A 21868-nucleotide genomic window follows, 5' to 3' on the forward strand; every position below is an offset into this window, starting at 1 on the left:
AGACCAGTTCCGTGGGGAGGATTTTCTGTGGACTTGGTGTGGGTGTGGCTTCGTGTGCTGCCTGCATCCTGCAGATGGCGCTTTGCCTGTTTGCACAGCCCATTTTCTGGACCCTTGATGTAAGGGAAAGCTAAAAGCCAAATATCTGGTCCATATTTCAAAGAAAGGGCAAAGAATATCTGAGTGGACCTCCCTACATGCTACATCTATTATTGTATTTATTTAAATAAAGTATACTGTGCACATTAATGCTTGAGGTTAATAGTTACCTCTGCTTCTTGTTCTGCTTCTAGTGCGACTCCTACTTCTATCTCTATCTCTGTCCCGCAACCTTTCTTTACTCCAGCTTCGACTACGGCTCCTGCTGTAGCTTCGGCTCCTTCCCCTTCTTCTATTGTAGCGGTCCCTATAGGACTCTCTTCGTGGAGGATTCCGATCATAATCTCTCTTGCGAGAACGGTCATCTTTCTTCCTGTCGTCCCTGCTTCTAAGTATTTTGGACAAGAAAACTTCATAAGAATAAATTTAATATATTTTAAATGGAAAATTCATATATGAAAAGGCTACTTATATCAACAGCAGTATAAATATATAACGTAAAATTTTGCCAAAGAAGTTGCTGGTAGGAATGCAAAATTCATCAATTTGAGAAGGGGATTTTCCAGACAACTCTAGAATATTCCATTCCAATTTTGGAATATGCTACTGCAATGAGGGTTCAGCAATTCCTGGAAGTAAATCCTTCAAACCAAGGGTGGTTCAAGGTTTTTCAGACTAGGTTCTTTACAATGTTCCATTTTCAGATGGATGAGTTATAAACACTCCTAGATACCCATCCAACACAGATATATAGATCGATAGATATAGATAGATAGGATAGACAGACAGACAGACATATATAGGTAGATGGAGATATAAAAGCACTATGCCTATGACAAAAATAATGAAAACAACAATGATACTTTATTTACTTTGCAATTTTAGTGCAAATTTAGTGCTTGAACAGCCTTTAACATATACAGTACCGGCTAGTTTAGTTAGCTATACAAAAAGAAAAAAGAAGTCCAGGTATTGGCAGTTTTCTAAAATGTTATTATTCTATTGTGAGTAAGTTATATGTCATGAAATGTGCTTGCTTGCTGGTATGTCTATTAAAAATGTAACCTCAAAACAAAACATTTTGATTTTTAATTCTTTGTTTAAAACACATTCTGCACAGATACATCTTCATTTGTACCTATGTAAACCTTGTGATATTGACATAAACCAATATCTCAGCATCTGAGAATTTGTCCTAAAAATCAGAAACATTTATCAACTGCAAGAAAGAGAAAACTAAGTGTTACCTGGTGTCTCGGTATCGTGAACTTGACTGAGGAGGACTATGATTAAGCCTTCTAGAGAATTTTTTCTCTCGTTCTTCTTCCTTAATTATCTTGATAAAAAGGAACATGAAACAGATCTTTTTTCTAACAACCAAATGAAAGATAGTGAAAATGAAAGGAGCAGAGATAAATTTCTTCTGCATCTAACCACTTGGCCAAATAAATAAATACCATATCATAACAGTAAGTTATAAATAAAGCATGAGTGATATTTTGTGCTGCTGTGCTCTATTAGTACCCCTTACCACCTGTTTCTCATAGTATTACATAATCTGATATATTTTAAGTTTTATATCTCTATCATAGAAGTTGTCAGGACTAACTATGACTGAAGTCTAGATGTTCACTAGAAATATCATAATTTTAACAAACTGCCATTCTTATGTACTAAAGTAAGAACAGCAATGAAATCTGTAGATCAGGTTACAAGATACAGGTAGTCATTTTAGAACTATTCGTTTAGTGATCATTTGAAGTTACAATGGCACTGAAAAAATAATAATTTATGACAAGTTTTCCACACACCATTGCACCATCCCAGTAATTACGATCAAAATTTGGACATTTGGCAACTGGCATGTATTTATGAGAGTTGCAATGTCCTAGGGTGATGTGATCACCTTTTCAAGCTTCTGACAAACCAGATTCACTTAACTTGTTACTAACTTAACTACTACAGTGATTGACTTAGCCACTGTGGCAACCAAGGTCATAAAATGGAGCAAAACCTACTTAACATCTATCTTAGATGTTTTTTTCTTAGATGCAATTTCTTAGCAACAGAAATTGTGGGTTCAATTGTTGCTCTAAGTCAAGGACTACTTGTATAACAAGGGTGTCAAAGTCATGTCATCACGGCAGCATCATGTGACGTATCAGGGCTTTTTTTCCCTTCGCTAAACTGGATGTAGCCACCGCGTGACGAATCCGGCCCATGGGGTTGGGAATTTGACAGCCCTGCTGTATAGCATAAGCTTAACATGATATGGCCGATTATTACCTCTTCTTTTTTTGCTTCTTTTTCTTGATGCTGAAAGAAGTCTGATTTCAGGCTTCCTGAAGATGGCAACTCGGGTGGAGGTAGATAGCTCTTGCTATTTACGGCATCAAATAATTTTTCTACAAATATCTGTGTCTCTGAAATGAAACCAAAACAGTATACAGTGCATAACAGGCAACTTAAGGAACATTCTTAAGGGCTATTATTATTGAAATATTAACCTTTTTGTACTTTATCATTATTGGGACAATTCTATTTCCATAGAACCAGTTCTAGGATTTCCAGCTTTGGAAACAACATATCACTTTATGTGAGTTCTGCAATGCGACATTAAATGTTTATGGCAATGACACAATAACAACAACAACAACAACACGTTCAGCTACTTAGGCAATGATATTTTCAGGCAAAAGTAATCTTTTACAATACTCAGTGGAGGAAAAAGGTTCATTCTGAACAGTCAAGGGAAGGAAGAAACACATACTAATTGCCTGAGAGTTGTTTATTTTATTCTAGGCAGTTGTCTAATAACTTTTCAAAATGTATTATTTGGAGAATCCAAAAGAAAACCTCATGATGAACTTATTTGCAAGAGCAGCATTCAAACATCAGTCAGTCAAAGCTTATGTTATGTCATACTGTAGAATTATATTTCAATGGGGAATGAAGACATTGGTATGATAATGTCCAAATTATAATTAATGTCAAATGGATTAAATCTTAAATGAAATTAAAATTTGAAATTACGTCAAGTTTTAAATTCACAAGATCTTACCCTTCTGAAGAAATACATCCAGTTGATCCACACATAGTGCTTTAAGTTCTTTCTCACTTTTATCTTTTTTCACCAAAGCAAGAACATACTTAGCCAGGGCTGATGGATCCGCATCACATCTACAAATGAAGAACACAACTAATTCATAAAGGTATTTTTAAACCTTACTTCCAGGTAAAAGATAAAGTTTAACATATCCCATATGTGTAATGTTTTGATGCAAATTATATCTATCAAAATCAGGTTTAATTTATAGTCGTAAGGTAATTCCTGCTTGTACTGAATTTTATTCGAAATATTTTATTCCAAATATATAGACATACTTTACTTTTTTCTACCTCATATTAAACAACACTTTTTAAAAAGCTCCTTTCAATTGAGCACTATTATACAATTTGTTCTACTAGTAGGTATTATCATTAGATATCTAGCAATTATTTATGTAGTGAATAAACATTTAAAGGAGAAGAAAGCTCCCCTCATCAGAAATACAGACCAAAGAACCATTCAATTATGTTTTACTTCTTCAAGAAAGTTGTAAACTTAAGAGATGTATACTTAAAGATTATTTAGGATGCTGAATTAGGGAGAGGATTTTATCAAAGTAATGTAACTTTGAAAGGCAGACAGCACTTCTGTAATTACCATAAGGAGTTTAGCCTTCTGAGAATATTGATGGGATGACAATAATACCTAGTTTAGATTCAACAATCTTGTTTTATATTAATGCTTCAACTGAGTAACATAATGTTCTCAATCTACATTACAAAGATTCCATCAACCCACTAACATTAAAGTCATGAGCAAGCAGACTTCAAAGATGATTTTCAAAAAAATGGAAGCATTTTCAAATATATCAGATATATCTGGAAGGCTGCATGTTCTTCTAAATTAAAAATTAACTTTACAATACTTTAATGATATCGCCTGAACCATAACCTTTCAGCAAAAAGCAGTTATAACAAAAAAGCAATATTTAATACAAGATTTATTTTAAACATTTAACATAAGGGTTTAGTATAAATTCCTTCTATATCTTAATGATATAAATATACTTCAGGGCTTTTTTTTTCTCTTTAATTTGAAGTTGAATTAAAGACCACAGTACAGAAACTTATAGATCTTTAAAATTTTAGGTTATTTTTTTTAAAGTAAGTTTTTATTGGTGTGGGTCCAAATTATCTGATATATATTTTGCATATTATAATGCAAATAAATTATTAATAAATTCTTTATTTTTAAGTTGAATTTTAAATGCAAGTCATAAGTACTGCTAATCATAGCATGATATATGAATATAAGACTGATTTCAGCTGAAAATAAAGGAAAATACCACATAAGATTTACTTATAGTTTGTAAATGACTTCATTTTCTGACATCATATCACTTAGTCCTTAAAACTAATATCTGCAGTTTATTACATTTCTAATATGAGCTTTGTCAAAAGTAAGAAAGTTAGTGTCTGATAAATTCCAACATGTGTAATTAGACTGTAGGGATAATTCTGAAAGACTTTTTCTTTTTTCAAATCTAAACTATTAAAATTATTTGAAAAAGCCCCATAAAATAATTTCAAATGTATGTGTCTTTCAATTACAGATATAATTTTAACTAACCATACTGATAAACCTATGGTCCTCCAAGCCCTTGCTAAAGTACGGCTTCAAACATTTTGTATCACTAACTCCCCCCCCCCCCTTACATTCAATTCAGTGGTGGGATCCTCCTGGTTTAACAACCGGTTCGGTGATTGCATGATTTCGCCCGGACCGGTCCGAACTGGTAGAATCCCACCCAATTCAAACATGTCCAATTCTCAGAAACTAGCTCTACAAGTTCTGCAAGCTTTTTCAGAATTGGCTTGCTATTATCTTTCTTAGGCCTGAGAGGAGGTCACTAGTCCAAGGTCTTCCAGTTGGCTTTGTGCCTAATTTGGGACTAGAACTCGCGGTCTCCTAAATCTCCCCATTTCTAGTCTGATGCGTTAATCCAGGGGTGTCAAACTGGCGCCCCATGGGCCGGATTCACACATGCAGTGCAGGCCGACCACGGCTCCGCGAAGGCAAAAGACATTGAGACACATCACGTGACATGATCGCGCTTGGCCTTAACCACTACACCAAACTCTTTAGGGTATACTGGGCATTGTAATTCACAGGATCTAGAGATCCATCACTTGAGCTGCAACCAAGTGGAGCTTAGCAACAACAGTATGTTGCTCTATTAAGTTCTGAAGATTGTGAATTGATGTGTAGGAATGAACATGTATGGAAATGAAATAAGTTGTGACGTTTGTGAATGTATATGCATAGAAAATGTGTTTACTCCTGTTGTAAGAAATAAATCCATATCCAAAACTTTGTTTACATAAAAAGTTTCCTCACTGCTTCACTGACAACTTAATCTTAATAAACTGAATAAAGAGCTGCAGAAAAGAAGCAAAATAGGTAACAGCTGCACACTTCAATTCCTGACTCTAATTGCTATAGCTGTACTCAATTTTTTGGCCTGCACACTTTTTAATTATTTCTGATAATATTAAATATAAATGTTGGCAGTATTAAGGAATCCGGTTATTAATGATTATTCTTGCTATTTCAGGGATCCCAAAGCATACCAGAGTTCGTCTGAATGGATCAACCATACCATCTCCTCATAAATAAATGTAGATTTGTAAGACTAACTGGCAGCAACATCTGTCACTCCACTGATCCCTAGGGTTGATTTGACTATTTTCTTCCCTCACTGCTCCTTGAGCATCCTTCCTGAAGCTGCATGAAGGTGACTATCCCAGGCAATGGTATATCAATTTTCAGTTAACAATAGCTGCGCTCCACTGCTGAAATCTCCAAACAACTAAAAGCTAAAAGAATTTGATCTTAACAACAATATTGGGAGTATATAAACTAATTTCTGAAAATGGGAATTTCATTTTGAAACCTTGTTACTCATTCTCAATTCCCATGTTATTACTGATATTTTTGATCTATCTCTAGATATTATTTGTAAGTATTTTTTTTTGCTTGCTATATTCTGATTTTTGATGGTTCCCTTTTTAAAAAAAAATGTTTCCCTTTTAATTGTTTTCTCATATTTTTAGCGAAATTTTGATTTTAATGTTGCTGGCTTTTTCTTTCATGGTTACATTTTTGCTTATACTATACCACTCTTATTTGCCAGATAAGATACAAAAGGAGTTACAATTAAAGAATCATCTTACTCATATTCCCTTTATAATGATTTACAAAATCCCAGGGCATTTAGCAAGCATAAAGAACACTGTATTTTAATGAGCTTGTTTCCACAATGTCTACATATAATGAAAATGTTCAACCATCCAATATTAACAAATAAATGAAGAACACAATGCCAAAAGAGGAAGTTACTTTGAAAATTAAAAAAAAATGAGAAAAGCCAAAGCAACATGTTCAAATCAGATAGAAATGAAACACCCCAAGGAGTAGTGCAGTAAATCAACACTTTAACAACATTAAAAGTGTTTGCCCAGCCTACATGGATAACATCTCCAGGGACATTTCCAGCTTGGGAGAAAGACAGAAAACAATAGGAAAGATTATTCAGAATGATACATCAAAACCTATTCTTGTAATAAATGTAGCTGATTTACTGCTAGATGAAGAAAACCTTCAGCCTAATAAAAGATAGGGCAGCCATTGTTCTTCACAAACAGTTGTGAAGATTGATAACAAAAAAGTTATCTCAACATATGTGGTACTTAAAAGTCATTTTATTATACATACACATGCATGCACAGAGAGTACTTAATGAGCAAATTAGAGCTTACTAAATTCACATATATGCCCCCCCCAAAAGTCTGATCAAATCATGTACTAAACTGAATTCTGAAGAAGAAAGGTGAAAGTCTTAATTACTATACAGATAGTGACCATTCAAAGGTACAACAGCACTACAAAAGTAAGTTTTTACTCTTATGACCATTGCAGCATCTCGATGGTCAAATGATCAAAATTCGGATGCATGGCAACTGGCTCACATTTATGACTGTTGGAGTGTCCCAGAGTTATGTGATCATCTCCTGAGACCTTGACAAGCAAAGGCAATGGGGAAACCAGGTTTATTTAACAATCGTGTTACTATCTTAATAACTGCAGTGATTCACTTAAGAAAGGTAGCAAAATAAGGCAAAACTCATTTAATAACTATCTTGCTTAACAACAGAAATTTTGGGCTCAACTGTGGTCATAACACTACTTATATATCAAAATATTGATGCAAGAAGGATGAGAAGTCACTTTTTGAAAATTTCTATGTCAAGAAAATATTACCATAATGCAATTTAATGCAATAAAAATAGGCTGGATTACAGCTCATCCTGTATACACAATTCAAGTGCTTTAAGTTTCATTATATGCCAAAATTCTACTACACAAATATGGCTTGTGGTCTTGAAAGGAAATATAATATATGTAAATGTGCCTCTACACCCCAAATCTATGCATTTTCCTATTCTAGTACTGTACTTTGCTACTGTAATAATAGGTGAAGGGGAAGGGGGTTTCCTAGGTTCCCCCACAATCCAATATTGATTTCAAATTCAATGTAACATTTACAAGTTCATTTACAGCATACATGATTTCTATTTACATGTTGTTATGGTTTTCTAAAGAAAAAAAAAAGAACATTATGTTTTGTCTATGATATCTATCCCTCTAGTGCTGAAAATAGTTTTGGGAATTGGGGAAAAATCTGTTCACAAATTGAGCAAAATATTAACTCTTTTAAACTTCATTGATGAGTTTGTATAAACTGTATCCATACCAAGATCCAAAGTATAATGGCATATCAAAAAGCATCTATTGTTCAGTTTCTCAAAACAATGGAATGAACATTAATCCATTATCTTCCACATAGCTTTTGTGCAGCAGTTAAATTAAATTGGGAGAAATATCCACTAGCATAACAAAAGTTTGCACCATCCTTTATTGCACATTACAACATGTATTTTTGTATATGAGTTTCTGAATACTGTAACAATATTTTTGACAATATGAATTTGATCTCACAAATGTATTGGCAATTAATTGTTTTCAAGGTTCAAAAAGACTCTGTATTATTAGTAACTTCAGTCAAACACTCTTGTTGAAAACAATATGTAAGCCAAATAATTGTACAAGATCAGATTTTGCTCTGAATCTTATTAATCAAAGGACCAAAGAGAGAAGTAAATAATTGAACTAATCATCTAATTAAGCTCTAGTTTGATGGTTCTTGGAAAAGCCTCCATGGACACCTCAATCCAGATTCCACTTTAACAACAAGAACCAGTTTTACACATGTATATGTTTCCTAGTCACATAGAAAAAAATCTACAGCTGGTTACTTCAGTATGTTTGTCACTGAGTGTTTTTATGAGGTTCTGGTGAAGTTACCAGAGAGCCAGTAACTTTGCAGAATCTACCAAAATAAGATAAAACAACAGTAGGAAAGCCAGTTGAAAAAGCAAAACATGCAGATTGACATATGTTTATCTCAAACTATTTCATTACCATAATGCCAGCTATAACCAAAAAGGATGACACAGGTGCTTCCCTCAGGGATCATCTAAGTGGCAGAAGCAGGCTTGGTCAAAGGAATTTATTGCTATTTAGTGCTATTCAAAGGTTATTTCTATGTACTTTTGGTAATATGGATCTTTGCAAAGTAAGAGAGTTTCACAACTGAGGAGCAGCAAAAACCTAGTTGCAATAGAAATCAAGCGGGATCATGGTCTCAAAACTATAGACAACACTGGGTAATCACATGCTTTAAAATAGCAATAAATAGAAATACATTCCTTTGACCAAGCCTGCTTCTACACTTAGCTTAGATGATCCAGGAGTAAAGCAACTGGATCAGCTAAATGTCAGCAGGATGCTTGGTCAAAGGAAGTGTATCCTTTATTGCTATTTCAAAGCGATTACCCAAAGTTTTTTTTTATAGTTTTGACACCATGGTCCTGCTTGATTTCCATTACAACTAGGCTTTTTGCTGCTTCTCAGTTGTCTCTTCTTAAAAACTTCCAGTGATGGAGCACCCATGATTTCCACTGGTTAATTGTCCTCGCTGTAAGGAAGTGTCTCCTTAATTCCAGGTTGCTTCTCTCTTTGATTAGTTTCCAGCCATTGTTTCTTGTCCTGCCCTCCGGTGCTTTGGAAAATAAATTGACCCCCTTCCTCTTTGTGGCAGCCCCTCAAATAGTGGAATACTGCTATCCTGTTCCCCTAGTCCTTCTTTTCTCTAGACTAATCTTTTATTAGAGTAGTCCCTCTAGTCCTTTTCCTTAGTCTTTTCTCTAGACTAGTCTTTTCTAGATTAGTCTCATTTCTTGTCTAGATTAGTCCCCGCAGTCTCTCTTTTCCTTAGTCTTTTCTCTAGCCTGCACTTTTCTCTAGATTAGTCTGTCCTTTTCTTTAGCCTTTCATCTAGATTATTCCCCCCTCCTTCTTTTCCTTAATCTTTTCTCTAAACTAGTCTTTTCTCTAGACTAGTTTCCCCCCCCCCCCTAATCCTTTTCTCTAAGACTAGCCAAATCCAAATCCTGCAACCGGGTTTTCGCATGTTTTAGTCCCCAGGCCTTTCATCAATCTCAACTGGATAGCAGGGGGGTCATTTAGGGCTGTTTATAGCCCTCCAGGGACAGAAATGCCACACTGCGTGCATGGACCCCAGCCTACCTTTTCCAGAGACACCACCCACCCACCCATGACAGGCAGGCACGCACGTGTGTCCGGGTGTGCACATGCGAGCCCCTGGGGGGGGGGGGGTCGGGGCTGGTTGGGTTTACTCACATGGGCTCCAAGGTTTTGCTGAGCCAGGATTTCAGCGCCTCGAAGTTTTCTATGATCATTTTAACCACCATCCAGAGCGGCCCCAGCCCCGCCTCCCCGACCAGCAATGGCAGCAGCGGTGGCGGTGGCCGCGAGGGCCCCGGGGACCCAGCCGAGAAAGGGGGCGGCACCGCAGCAACGACAGTTGACGCGACACTCCTCGCCACAAGCGGGCCGGACGCAGCTGCTGGACGCCCAACAAACCCGCTCGTGGGGGCTGGGGGGGTCTGTGTGTGTGTGAGAGAGAGAGAGAGAGAGAGAAACTCCGCTCTCGCAAGGTGGACCGTGGCAGCCGCCCGCGAAACCCGGCTTGACAAGGCCGCCGCTTACGCGCTTTTTTTGGCTTCTCTTTTTTTTTTCCTCGCCCCCTCCGGCAGCGCGGACGGCGGCAGCGATTACGGAGATCACCGCGCCAGAATAACTAAGATGGCGACGCGGGGCTGTCGCGAGAGTGGGGGAAGCCTCGCGAGAAAGAGGCCGGGGTTGAAGGAGGAGGAGAGGCCGGCGGGAGGAGAAAGCGGGGAAGTCGCGTACGGAGAGCGAGGGCTGAGGGCCGTTGCTAAGCGACGGCCACTCTCGTAGGAAAGGTGCAACCTCATAAAGGGTCCCCCTACCGGGCTGCTCCGGAAGAGCGACCGGGGGGCCTCTTAGAAAACGCACCAAATTTATTCTCACTTTAAATGTACCCTAATCAGCATCCATTAAAATAAAATTTCGTTCCATTCAGCTCTCGAATGATATTATGCATATAGCCAAGTTTTGTCGGTTCTTGACTGACAAATGAAGAGGGGGGGGAGAGGGGGACTGAATGCCTGAAAATTCCTATGTTTGCTTTAAAACCTTGTGACACCCCCCCCCCCCCCCCTGTAATCCTTAACGCATAAATAAATAACGCACAGGCTTCATGGATCTGCTGAAACCAGCACTAACTAGTCCATTTCCTGGCTTTCAACCGCTTGACAGCTCACAACTACTTTTAAAAGATGAATGAATGAATGATGAATGAATTCTTTATTGGCCAAGTGTGATTGGACACACAAAAACTTTCATTGTACATACAAGCAACATAATCATAAATACTATCATAAATCATAGATGCAACTCAGTGATAGTCATAGGATACTAAAGCAATCAACATAAATCATAATAGGATACTAAATAAAAACAATCTATATGAATCATGAGATAAATGTTATAAGGTATAATGAAATAGAGGTAGTCCTTGATTTACGACAGTTCGTTTAGTGATCATTCAAAGTGAGAACGCCACTTTAAAAAGTGACATGACATTAAGTGAGACAAATGTCTTAGCAACAGAAATTCTGGGCTCAGTTGTGGTCTTAAGTCGAGAACTATTTGTACATCTAATATTTAAAAGATTATTTTTGATTCTGGAGTTTCTCTAGAATACTAATACTAATATCCTCCCTCTATTAATCTTGTATTTCATCATATAAAAATGTAACATCTTTCAACATAATGGAAAAATCCACTCAATTGCTAATTTTTCTCTGCCCTGTAACTAGGTGTAATAGATTGTAAAGAGTTCAATAACTCATCTATTCTTTGTTTTTAAATATTTTAATGACTGCAAGTGGCCCAGAGCTGCTGAGAGTTGAGCAGCATATAAATGCAATAAATTATTATTATTAATAGCCATTCTGCTAAGCTTCAGAAAAAAGAAAACAGAGTTCTGATTTGCAACAAAATGAATCTAGCCGTTTTTTAATCATCATCTTGCAGCAGTAGTGCTATCAAGATGGGGTAGAGATGAAATAAGTGTATTCAATTGCTCCTATGGCATGATCAGCTACTTTTGATTGCACCATTCTCATGTCACAGGGTATATTCAGTGTACAGTTAGTCCTCAACTTACGACCACAATTGAGTCTAAAATTTCTGCTTCTAAGTGAGACAGTTGTTAAGTGCATCCCCCCCTTTTTTTTTTACAACCTTTCTTGCCACAATGATTAAGTGAATCACTTCGGTTGTTAAGTTAGTAACACAGTTGTTAAATGAATCTGGCTGCCCCATTCACTTTGCTTGTGATAAGGTCATAAAAGGTGATCCATGACCCTGGAACACTACAACCATCAGAAATGTAAGTCAGTTGCCAAGGACCTGAATTTTGATCATATGACCACAGGGATGCTGCAATGGCTGTCAGTGTGAAAAATGGTCATGTTACTTTTTCCAGTGCCGTTGTAACTTTGAATGCCCACAAAATGAACTGTTATAAGTGGAGGACTACCTGTATTGAATTATCCACATTTTTTCTTCTCTTACCTGCTAAAACAGTTGTGAGCTAGTATCTGACCTGGCTTTTCTGTTGCTTTCCCTCTACTTCCTTTGTGTGTGTGTGTGTGTGTGTGTGTGTGTGTGAGATGCGATTTTAAATTATAAATTAGAAAATAGGCTTATAAACAGCTTGGAAGTCTTTTAACCTGATAAATGGGATAATAAACTAGTAATAGCAATTATGTTAAGTGGTAATGAATATTCTAATAAGATCTGCTAAATAACATATCGGAATTATAGGAAGAATTATTAACTTCCTAATAGTGACACTAAAAAGAGGCAAGTAAAACATTTGTCATTCCAGCAAGTAGCATGTTTTTACCTAAGCTAGCATCAATACTCATGATGGGTACAGTACCAAAAACTATTGCTTCTCAGTGGTTGTGCATGGATAGCTGTTTTACAAGCTGTGATTTGTGTTTTTCCAAAATATATAATATGGAGAGTTCTTGAGTTTATTAGTCTTTATGTGGTATGCCATTATATCTTGGTTCTTAATTAAAAACAACAACAGCTCTCTCTCTGGAGGCAGGTATTTAAGGAGAGAACTGTTGGTGGTGCTTGATCATTTGCAATTTGGCTCTTGTCTGCTTCCCATATGCCAACTTCTCCATGGCTTTCTAGACACATTTATGAGGCATTATTACGGAAATCAATACAATAAATGTGTCAAGTGGAATAAAAAGAATCCCGTTGGGTAGTATGTGAAGATACTAAAATCATATGAAGCAAGACCTCGGAGAATTAAAGACATACCGGGGATGGACCTGAGCTGAAGATCTTGGGCTGAAATTCTCCATGTTTCTGGAATGCCTCAATATCCTTGGTGACAAAGAACTACAAGACAATTGTTAAGAATATAGTGACAGAACTTAGAATTTGATGACATCAGCCTGCAGCTATGGATCTGATGGGGTAGCTGCTGTTAAAGACTAAGATTTAACACATTCTTATTAGCCAGATATTTTTATGCCCATGAAGCATGGAAATGGAGCTAGGAACATCAACATCTGGCCGAAGCAGGCGGAGTGGAAGGCAGGTAAGGCATACCCCATTCCTCCCAAAATTGTAAGAAAAGAAGGAAACGATGCTGTAAAAACTACACGTTTTAGGAGAAAATGCTGGTCAAAAGATCTCAGGTTTTAATAGAAATTTGTAATCTTAGTGTGTGTGTTTGTGTGTGTGTGCACGCACCCGCACACACACATACATTTATTCAATAAAGTTTAATGATTTGGGGGAACCAAGTATTTCAGTGTTTAAATTCCAAAGTAAAAATGCTTAATTCTGGTTTTTTAAAAAATTGGAAATCAGGTTGGTGTGTTTGGAATCCAGATACTGGAAATAGCTCTTCATAGCACTGTTTGTATATTAGCATGAAATTGCCTACTTTCAAATTCTAGATGTTAATTCGAGCTTTTTTATAATTTAGCAAGTTACGCTTTGACAAAATTCATTTTATTTCTGCACTTCTAGACTATATAAACAGAGAGTAAATTGGCTTTCTTCTCTTCCTAATATTTTTGCAGGCTACTTCTGATTCACTTCTGTTTCCTTCTTATGGCACAATAACATTCTTTACTAGGTCTGTGAATCCGAGGTATGAATTGGGTGAATCACTGCTAACATAAGCAAAGAAGTCATTAGAAAGATAATTGCAGAGGTCTGCAATGCAATGCTGTTGTAAACACTTCAGCAGCAAAAATATCTTTGAATATTTAAATCTTGATTTATTTAATTAAATATTTAAAGTATCCACTTAGACATGCCAAATATAATTCAGTACAAGAATATCCAGGAACAAAATATTGCAGCAGATCATAATCTATGAGAACAAAAGTCAGAGGCTAATTCAGAATTGCTTTTTTAATTTTAATGTATAACACAATTACAAAAAAAAAAAATTGCAATAGTTTAACAAACAGTGAGTGCACAAAACTAATGCAATCTAAGCAGAACAAACAAAAATAATGCTAAACATCTAAACATATTGTATTTTGTGTTAAACATTAGATAATAATCGGTGGTTCACAAAAAATGCCTTATAATTGTGGTTATTCCACAGGAAAAAATGATCAAACTGCTCTGTTGTGGGTAAAATATCATGTAATCTATATCGGTGAGAAATTTAACTGCTTTATTTTATTCGGTATCCTGTTTTTGACAGTGCCTGAACACACTGGTGGGATGCAACCAGTTTAACAACCGGTGCACTTCACGTGCACTTTACACACGCTTTGCATGAGCGTGCAGCATTCAAAAATTTAAGCTTTTTAAGCGTCAAATCTTACCTTCTATGTCAGCACCAGTGAGTAAAACAGCTGATGTGCGGCAATCCGCTGTGCCACGCAAATCAGCTGAGATAAAAAACCAGGGAAATATAGGACAGGAAAGCGCAGAGGCAGGTGGGTGGGGCCAAATAATCACCAGAACTAATGGTTCGCCCGAACCCATCAGAACCGCCTGAATCCCACCCCTGCCTGAATACATAAAAGAAGCCTTATACAGGTAGTCCTTGACTTACAACAGTTCATTTAGTGACAGTTCAACGTTACAACATCCCTGAAAAAAAATGACTGATGACCATTTTTCACCCTTATGACCGTTGCAGCATCCGCCATGGTCTTGTGATTTACGTTTGGATGCTTGTCAACCAACTCATATTTATGACGGTTGCGGTGTCCCAGCGTCATTTGATCCCCTTTTGGGGTCTTCTGACAAGCAAGGTTAATGGGGAATCCAAATTCTCTTAACAACCGGGTTATTAAATTAACAACTGCAGTGATTCACTTAACAAATGTGGCAAGAAAAGTCATAAGCTGGGGCCAGTGGTGGGTTCCAGATCCCATTCCAACCGCTATGGTTGGGACGGGCCTGGCGTCACCCACATGTACGCGCGCAGTGTGTGCATGTGTCGTACTTGCCTGCGACGCTTCTGCAAGCCTCCACGACGCTCCAGCTGCTCAGCGGAGCATGGCACAGGCACCATACGTGCCATGCATGTAAGCGCCAAAGGCTTGAAGGACAGGTAAGGAGCTTGGGTGGGTGGGTGCACTGTACCGGAACAGTACCCGATGCTCCGGGCAGGCTCCGGTACGCCTGTACTGCGGCGTACCTCTTGCAACCCACTACTGGCTGGGGCACAATTCATTTAACAAATTTCTCATTTAGCATCATAAATTCTGGATTCAGTTGTGGTCATAAGTCAAGGTCTACCTGTACATGAGAGTAATCATTTTCACATTTTTGTTTTCCAATGATTGATATCCATACCATCCTGATTCACACTACATGCTAAGCCATAATATAGTTGTTGGCTTAAAGTTTGTATTAAACCACAACTTGATTTGATAGGTGAACTCAGTTCTCTCTGAGTGCAACCAAGTGACCATGATTAATAATCACAAAATTGGTTGATGTATCTTTTAGCACCTGTCAAGCTCCATGCCTCATCTATTATTATTATTTTTTAAGATACCGTACTTTCAATTTAAAATGACTAGTTAACATGCTTCAACTCTTTATTTCAAACATTGCTTCTGGCCCCCCCATGTAGCCAGGAAGCATTCTTAAGAAATAAACATTACAGAAAGTTGCACTGCAGAACTTTTGAACTGTGTTTATACTTGACTTGGAAAGAAAAGCTGAAATATTAGAACTCATCTTAGGTGGAGGGAGATCTGTAGCAACCTCAGCCACTTGTTTTCTTACACGCAGGTGTTTTAACACAGCCAAAAGCTCATGGCGTTCTTTTTTATTAAGAGTGCACATAACATGCTTTTGACCTGCCCTTCTCAATATCCACAGGCAAGAGTACTAGCCAGGCAATACCATCTGTTTCAAGTAAGCCTCATGACATTTTTTTAAATTTTTATTTTGTTGCTATTTATTCCTACTTGAATCAGGAGCAAGTACATTTTACTATGCATTGCACATTTATTCTAAAGTAAAGTGGCACCAAGTGGAATCACTGCTTAAGGCTCATCCTGTTATTTTACCCCATGACTTTAATTGTATCTTTAGGCAGTAGAGAGTTCTTCAAAATTAACTTTAAACCTTCAGAATCAAACGGAGAGGGTAATGTTTATAAAATAACATTACACAGGACAATCAAAATAGACACTTCAAAATAAAAAAAGACAAAAGTGAAAATGTTAGATCGGGTATCGAAAAGGCACACAAGGCTAAAGGCAACAACAGCTCTTTATTATAACACAACAAGTAAGAACAATCCAGCGAAGGTTGAGTCTCTAATTCTAGCCAAAACAGTTCGTAAACATTTGAAAAGTTGCACCTCATTTGCAGCCGATACCAAGATGTCGTCAGAATAGGGGACGACTCCTGGAATCCCCTGCAAAAGCCGTTCCATGACCCTTTGGAACAGTCCAGGGGCGATACTAACTCCAAATTGCAAGCCGTGACATTTGAATGCACCCCTGTGCGTCACAATGGTTTGGGCCTCCGCCGTAGCACCATCTACAGGCAATTGTTGGTATGCCTGCACCATGTCCAATTTAGCGAATACTTTGTGGGGCCTAATGAATGTAATAAATGCCGTACAATAGGTACATGGTAAGCACTTTGTTGTAACGCTTTATTGATTGTGCATTTGTAGTCCGCCGAGATGTGGACAGACCCGTCAGATTTGACAGGTGCCACTATAGGGGTCTCCCAGCGTGCGTGATCTACTGGCTCTGGGATTCCCTGGTCTACGAGCTTGTCAATTTCCAGATCGATTTTGGGGCGGAGAGCGAAAGGTACTCTCCTGGGCTTTAGCCTTATGGGGGCTATGTTGGGGTCCAAATTAAAAGAGATTGAAGTTCCCACATACTTACCCAGACCGATGCCAAAGACGTCCTTGAACTCCTTAAAAATTGCTTCAGCATTCTCGTCTTTCAAGGCGTTGATACCGGTCACTTCTAGTCCCAGGGTTTCGAACCAGTCAAGACCCAGGAGGCTCTGCAGGTCACCACTGACCATCATCACTGTTAGCTGCCCGCTGTATTTCTTGAATTGCACCTGGAAGGTGCCCTGGCCCACGATGGGGACTCGGTTCCCCTGATAATTGCGAACGCGGATGTCGGGCGTGTAGATGCTGCTTCTTCAGGCTAGGGATAACCTGCTTGAGCGTGGACCATGGCATGATGGTCAGTGATGACCCCGTGTCGATCTCCATCTCGCATAGAGAGTCCTCGATGAGGACTGTGACCTTCAGCTTTTTTGGCCGCCTAGTGCGGACTTGGCCGATTGAGGTGTGGTAGGTGACTCTGGTGTCGCCCTCTGAGCACCATGGTGGCTTCTGCCATGCCCCCTGGTTGGGCCTCTGCTGGCGGTTAGCTCGGCTTCTTGGCTGCCAGGTCATCGTGGGGTGCTCGCTTCTGCAAACTTTGGCGATGTGCCCCTTTTGCTCACAGCGCTGGCAGATAATGTTGCGGAAACAGCAAGCTGATTGGGCATGGTCTCTTCTGCAGCTAGCACAAGGTGTGAATCGTGGTTCGAATTTGCACGCCGGCTTGGCGCGGCTACTGCACATGCGGCAGCTCTCATCTTCTTCTACTTCAGAGCTCTCATCTGCAGCCTCACGATGTACGCATGCGCTCTTTCACGTGTCTTGCAGTGTGTTTTGACGCTTGAGGGTCTCTGTGGACTTGACGGCCGATTCTGACACCCTGGCTTTGTCCAAGGCAATTTGTAGAATGAGGTTAGATTTGGCAAGTAACCTCCTCTGTAAGTTAATGTCCCACACACCGCATATAATGCAGTCAAGAATAAGTTCATCTAGGTCTCGGAACTCACAGTACGCTGCAGCCTTTCGTAGCGCCGCAACGTACTCTTTGATCGATTCACCTTCCTTCTGGTTGTGAATATTAAATTCGTGCCAGCGAATGTGCTTAGACGGCTTGGAAGTGTAGTGGGTCCTCAGCGTCTGCTGGAGCACAGATCAAGTGATTGATTGTAGTGGCCTTGGTTCAGAGAGGCCTTTGGCATTTCAAACATTTCCTGTCCACAGTAACCGAGGAACATGTTCTTCTTGCGGCCTTTAGAAAGGCCCATGAGGTCGTTGGCTTTGAGGAAGCAGTTGAACCTCAGCATATACAAGTCCCAGTTCTCGGTCACTGGGTAATACGGAGTCGGTGGGGCGTGTATGGCCATTTTGTGTTCTGAGGGCATTTTGAGTTTGCCGCTCAAAAATGGCTGCTCAAAGCCGCGCTGAGCTCCGGGCTGGATGTACTTGCTGGATTGCTGCACTCTTTTTGGTTCGCCTAGTTGCCTTCCAATCCCACCCTCGTCGCCAGTGTTAGATCGGGTAATGGAAAGGCACACAAGGCTAAAGGCAACAACAGCTCTTTATTATAACACAAGTAAGAACAATCCAGCGAAGGCTGAATCTGAAAGCAGGGAGCTATCAGATCCTTCGACCAATGAGATTAAACCTCTGTTCCCGCCGGAAGAGAGGTCCTTGGTGGAAACCACTATAACTGAAGCTAGTATCTAACAGAAAGTAAATGTCTTTAATGTATTGGGTCTGATTTGTTCTTGCCTAGTTTATTTTTCTAAGTCCTACTGTACTTTATCAGGTTGGCTTTGTATCAAACTTTTATATTTGCTTTTTACTTGGTTTGGTATTTTTTATCATGCTGCTTTTTCATGATGTGTTTAAAACTTCATTTTGTACTTGTATTGTGTTATTTCAGGTGAAACTTAAAAGAATTTGTTTTAAATATAAATGAGTAGTTTGCTTGCCCAAAAACATTTTGAGGAAAAAAAGGCATTGCTAAATAGAATCAATCTAAGTAGCATCTTAATTAAATTTTATAATAGGTAGCCAGAAGTAAACTAGTTAAATCTATTGATTCTTGGTCAGACAAGAAAACAGTTTTTATGTTTTCTGAATTCAGGAAATAGGTAGATATAAACAGATAAACAGAGGCTAGGGCATCTTTTTCATTTTATGGGGAAAGCTTCATAGATAGAATTTTACATAATATTTCTGGTATGATGCTATTGTAATCTTACACAAAATCTAACAAGATATCGGTAGTTTTACCAGAAGGGGGTGTGGTTCAGATGGCTGATGCCTGAAGGTATGTTAATATTCTGGGAGGACACAAGAGTTAGAATTAACGCAACCATAGAGGCTCAGGCCTTTATGGAAAAAAATAAAGCACTCCTAGATAAACCTGATGATCCTACACCAGACATACAAGACACGGGAGGGGCCGGAGCCCTGCTGCCGGGGGGAGAAGGGGCAATACCAAGAAAACTCAGATCACAAAAATGAATAAGGAAATCGGTTTGATATAAATTGATTGAAATTATTATCTGAATTTATGTGCTGACAAATTATTATTATTTAGTATTGAATTATTTGTTTAAATGAATATTATGAGTACGGGGAGCGGGGACACCTACATATTGTAACTGCCAAAATTTGTAACCCATTCCAATACCCCTTTCCTTTTTATTTTTTAAAAAAACCAATAAAATTTTGTTTAAAAAAAAAGATATTGGTAGCTTTATATATGATTCTTTTCCTAATTAATATGTTGAGCACTGTGCTAAGCCATAAATGTGATTACAGACAGCAATGGCTGGGTTTGCAAAATATTCTAACTTTTTTTTTTATTATTATGCAATGTGTAAACTTATCTCTTATCTTTGAATGGGTAACATAGGCTCTGATTGGCAGGAGGACAGGTGATTTTAACTCATTGTGTGCTAGGAGTAATATATCTTTAGCAAGCTAATTTTATTGGGGAATGCAAGGTAATTTATTTTCTTGTCATTTATCCTTATTGATTACAGGTAGTCCTTGACTTATAACAGTTCATTTAGTGACTGTTCAAAGTTACAACAGCATTGAAAGTGACATGACCATTTTTCACACATGACCTTTGTACCATGACCGTGTGGTCAAAATTCATAAGCTTGGCAACTGGTTCATACTTACGACCATTGCTGGGTCCCCGGGTCACGTGATCACCTTTCGACAAGCAAAATCAATGGGGAAGCCATTCACTTAACAACCATGTGGCTAACTTAACAATTGCAGTTATTCATTTAACAACTGTGGCAAGAAAGGTCGTAAAACGGGACAAAACTCATTTAACAACATACATTTTGGGCTCAATTGTGGTCGTAAGTCGGGGACAACCTGTGCATGGTATGCTTTTGAGGGCATCCTCAGGATTTACACTCTCTTCAACCATCCATAGTTTCAGTGTTTGCATAGCGTGATAATTTTAATGCTAAAATTAAAACTTTGATTATGAAAGGACAAAAATCTATAAAAGTATATACATAAATTTACTCTGGGATTTAACCAGTTAAGACTCTAGGCTAGAAACCAGAAGGGTGTGAATTCCAGTCCTTTCTAAGGCATGAAAACCAGCTGGGTGACCTTGGTCCAGTCATTCCCTCTCAACCCTACCCATTACAAAGTGGTTGTTATGGGGAAAATAGGACGAGAAAGGAGTGTTGGGTATTAGATATGTTTGCTGCCTAGCAGAATAAAAAATAAAATAAAAAATAAACAAAAACTCCTTAAGATATAGTTTGTAGAAACATAGGTGGTTTTTACTTACATGTTTATAGTCCCACAAGAGGGAGCTCAAATATTGTTCCTTACATAGTCTACGTATGCCTTAACGGCGATTGGCCTACATTCATAATAATATAGCTTGAAGTGACTGAGCAACAAGGAAATAGTGCAACGTCTTAGGAGATTCAGTAACATTATTCTTGTCTTAGTCATTAAGCCTAACCAAGAAATAGGCCCAGACTGGATATATAGGTAAATCCTTCCCTGTCTTTACAGGAACATAATATGAAAACAAGGTTACAGGAAGAGAGGTGAAGAGCAGGATGCCAAAGGGTATTTCAGATATTAAAAAATGCTGAAAACAAGTCAAGAAAATTAAGGCTTCTTAATTTTAAAATAAGGGAAATTGGCATGCGGCGTTCATGACTAATAACTTCTATGTGAAGAATGTACCACAGCCAGTTCATCTTAATTCTTTCAAGAATCTGAGAGAAAAGACTAATTCTGAAATCCTACCATTATGATGATGGTTGTAAAGTAATAAGGTAATGGTACAGTTTCCTCTCGCACACATGTGCTAGTCATTCCCGACTCTAGGGGGCGGTGCTCATCTCCGTTTCAAAGCCGAAGAGCCAGCGCTGTCCGAAGATGTCTCCGTGGTCATGTGGCTGGCATGACTAAACGCCAACGGCGCACAGAGCACTGTTATCTTCCCACCAAAGGTGGTTCCTATTTTTCTACATTTTTTCTGCATTTTTTATGTGCTTTCGAACTGCTACGTTGGCAGAAGCTGGGACCAGTAACGGGTGCTAGGGATTTGAACTGCCAAACTGCCAACCTTTCTGATTGACAAGCTCAGCATCTCAGCCAGTGAGCCACCGTGTCCTTTGTAAAGCAATATCAATAACAAATCCTCTCTTTGGGGGAGGGAAAGGAGTCTTTTCTTTTTTGGGGAAAGAGAGATTTAGGACTGTGCAGCCTGTGATCACATTATTTTCATCTTTTTTTTTTAATCAAGC

The 21868-nt window shown here is 38.4% G+C and overlaps 1 protein-coding gene across 2 annotated transcripts in view; it reads right to left on the reverse strand.

The window, feature by feature from the left end:
- RBM26 (RNA binding motif protein 26) overlaps window positions 1-10469 on the reverse strand; it is a 41429-nt gene extending 30960 nt beyond the window's left edge. The window contains exons 1-5 of one of the 2 annotated variants that reach the window (XM_081946258.1): window positions 9971-10469; window positions 3161-3279; window positions 2386-2522; window positions 1347-1435; window positions 270-487 (exon numbers count right to left, since the gene is read on the reverse strand). In XM_081946258.1, the coding sequence (XP_081802384.1) occupies window positions 270-487; window positions 1347-1435; window positions 2386-2522; window positions 3161-3279; window positions 9971-10041 (634 nt within the window). In that variant the 5' untranslated portion in view covers window positions 10042-10469. The remainder of the gene's footprint in view (window positions 1-269; window positions 488-1346; window positions 1436-2385; window positions 2523-3160; window positions 3280-9970) is intronic. The other variant, XM_081946259.1, reaches the window with a different exon arrangement.
- Between the last annotated feature and the right edge of the window lie 11399 nt (window positions 10470-21868).

The sequence above is a fragment of the Natrix helvetica genome (assembly GCF_964273705.1).
Source record: "Natrix helvetica genome assembly, chromosome: 3".
Lineage (NCBI taxonomy): Eukaryota > Metazoa > Chordata > Lepidosauria > Squamata > Natricidae > Natrix > Natrix helvetica.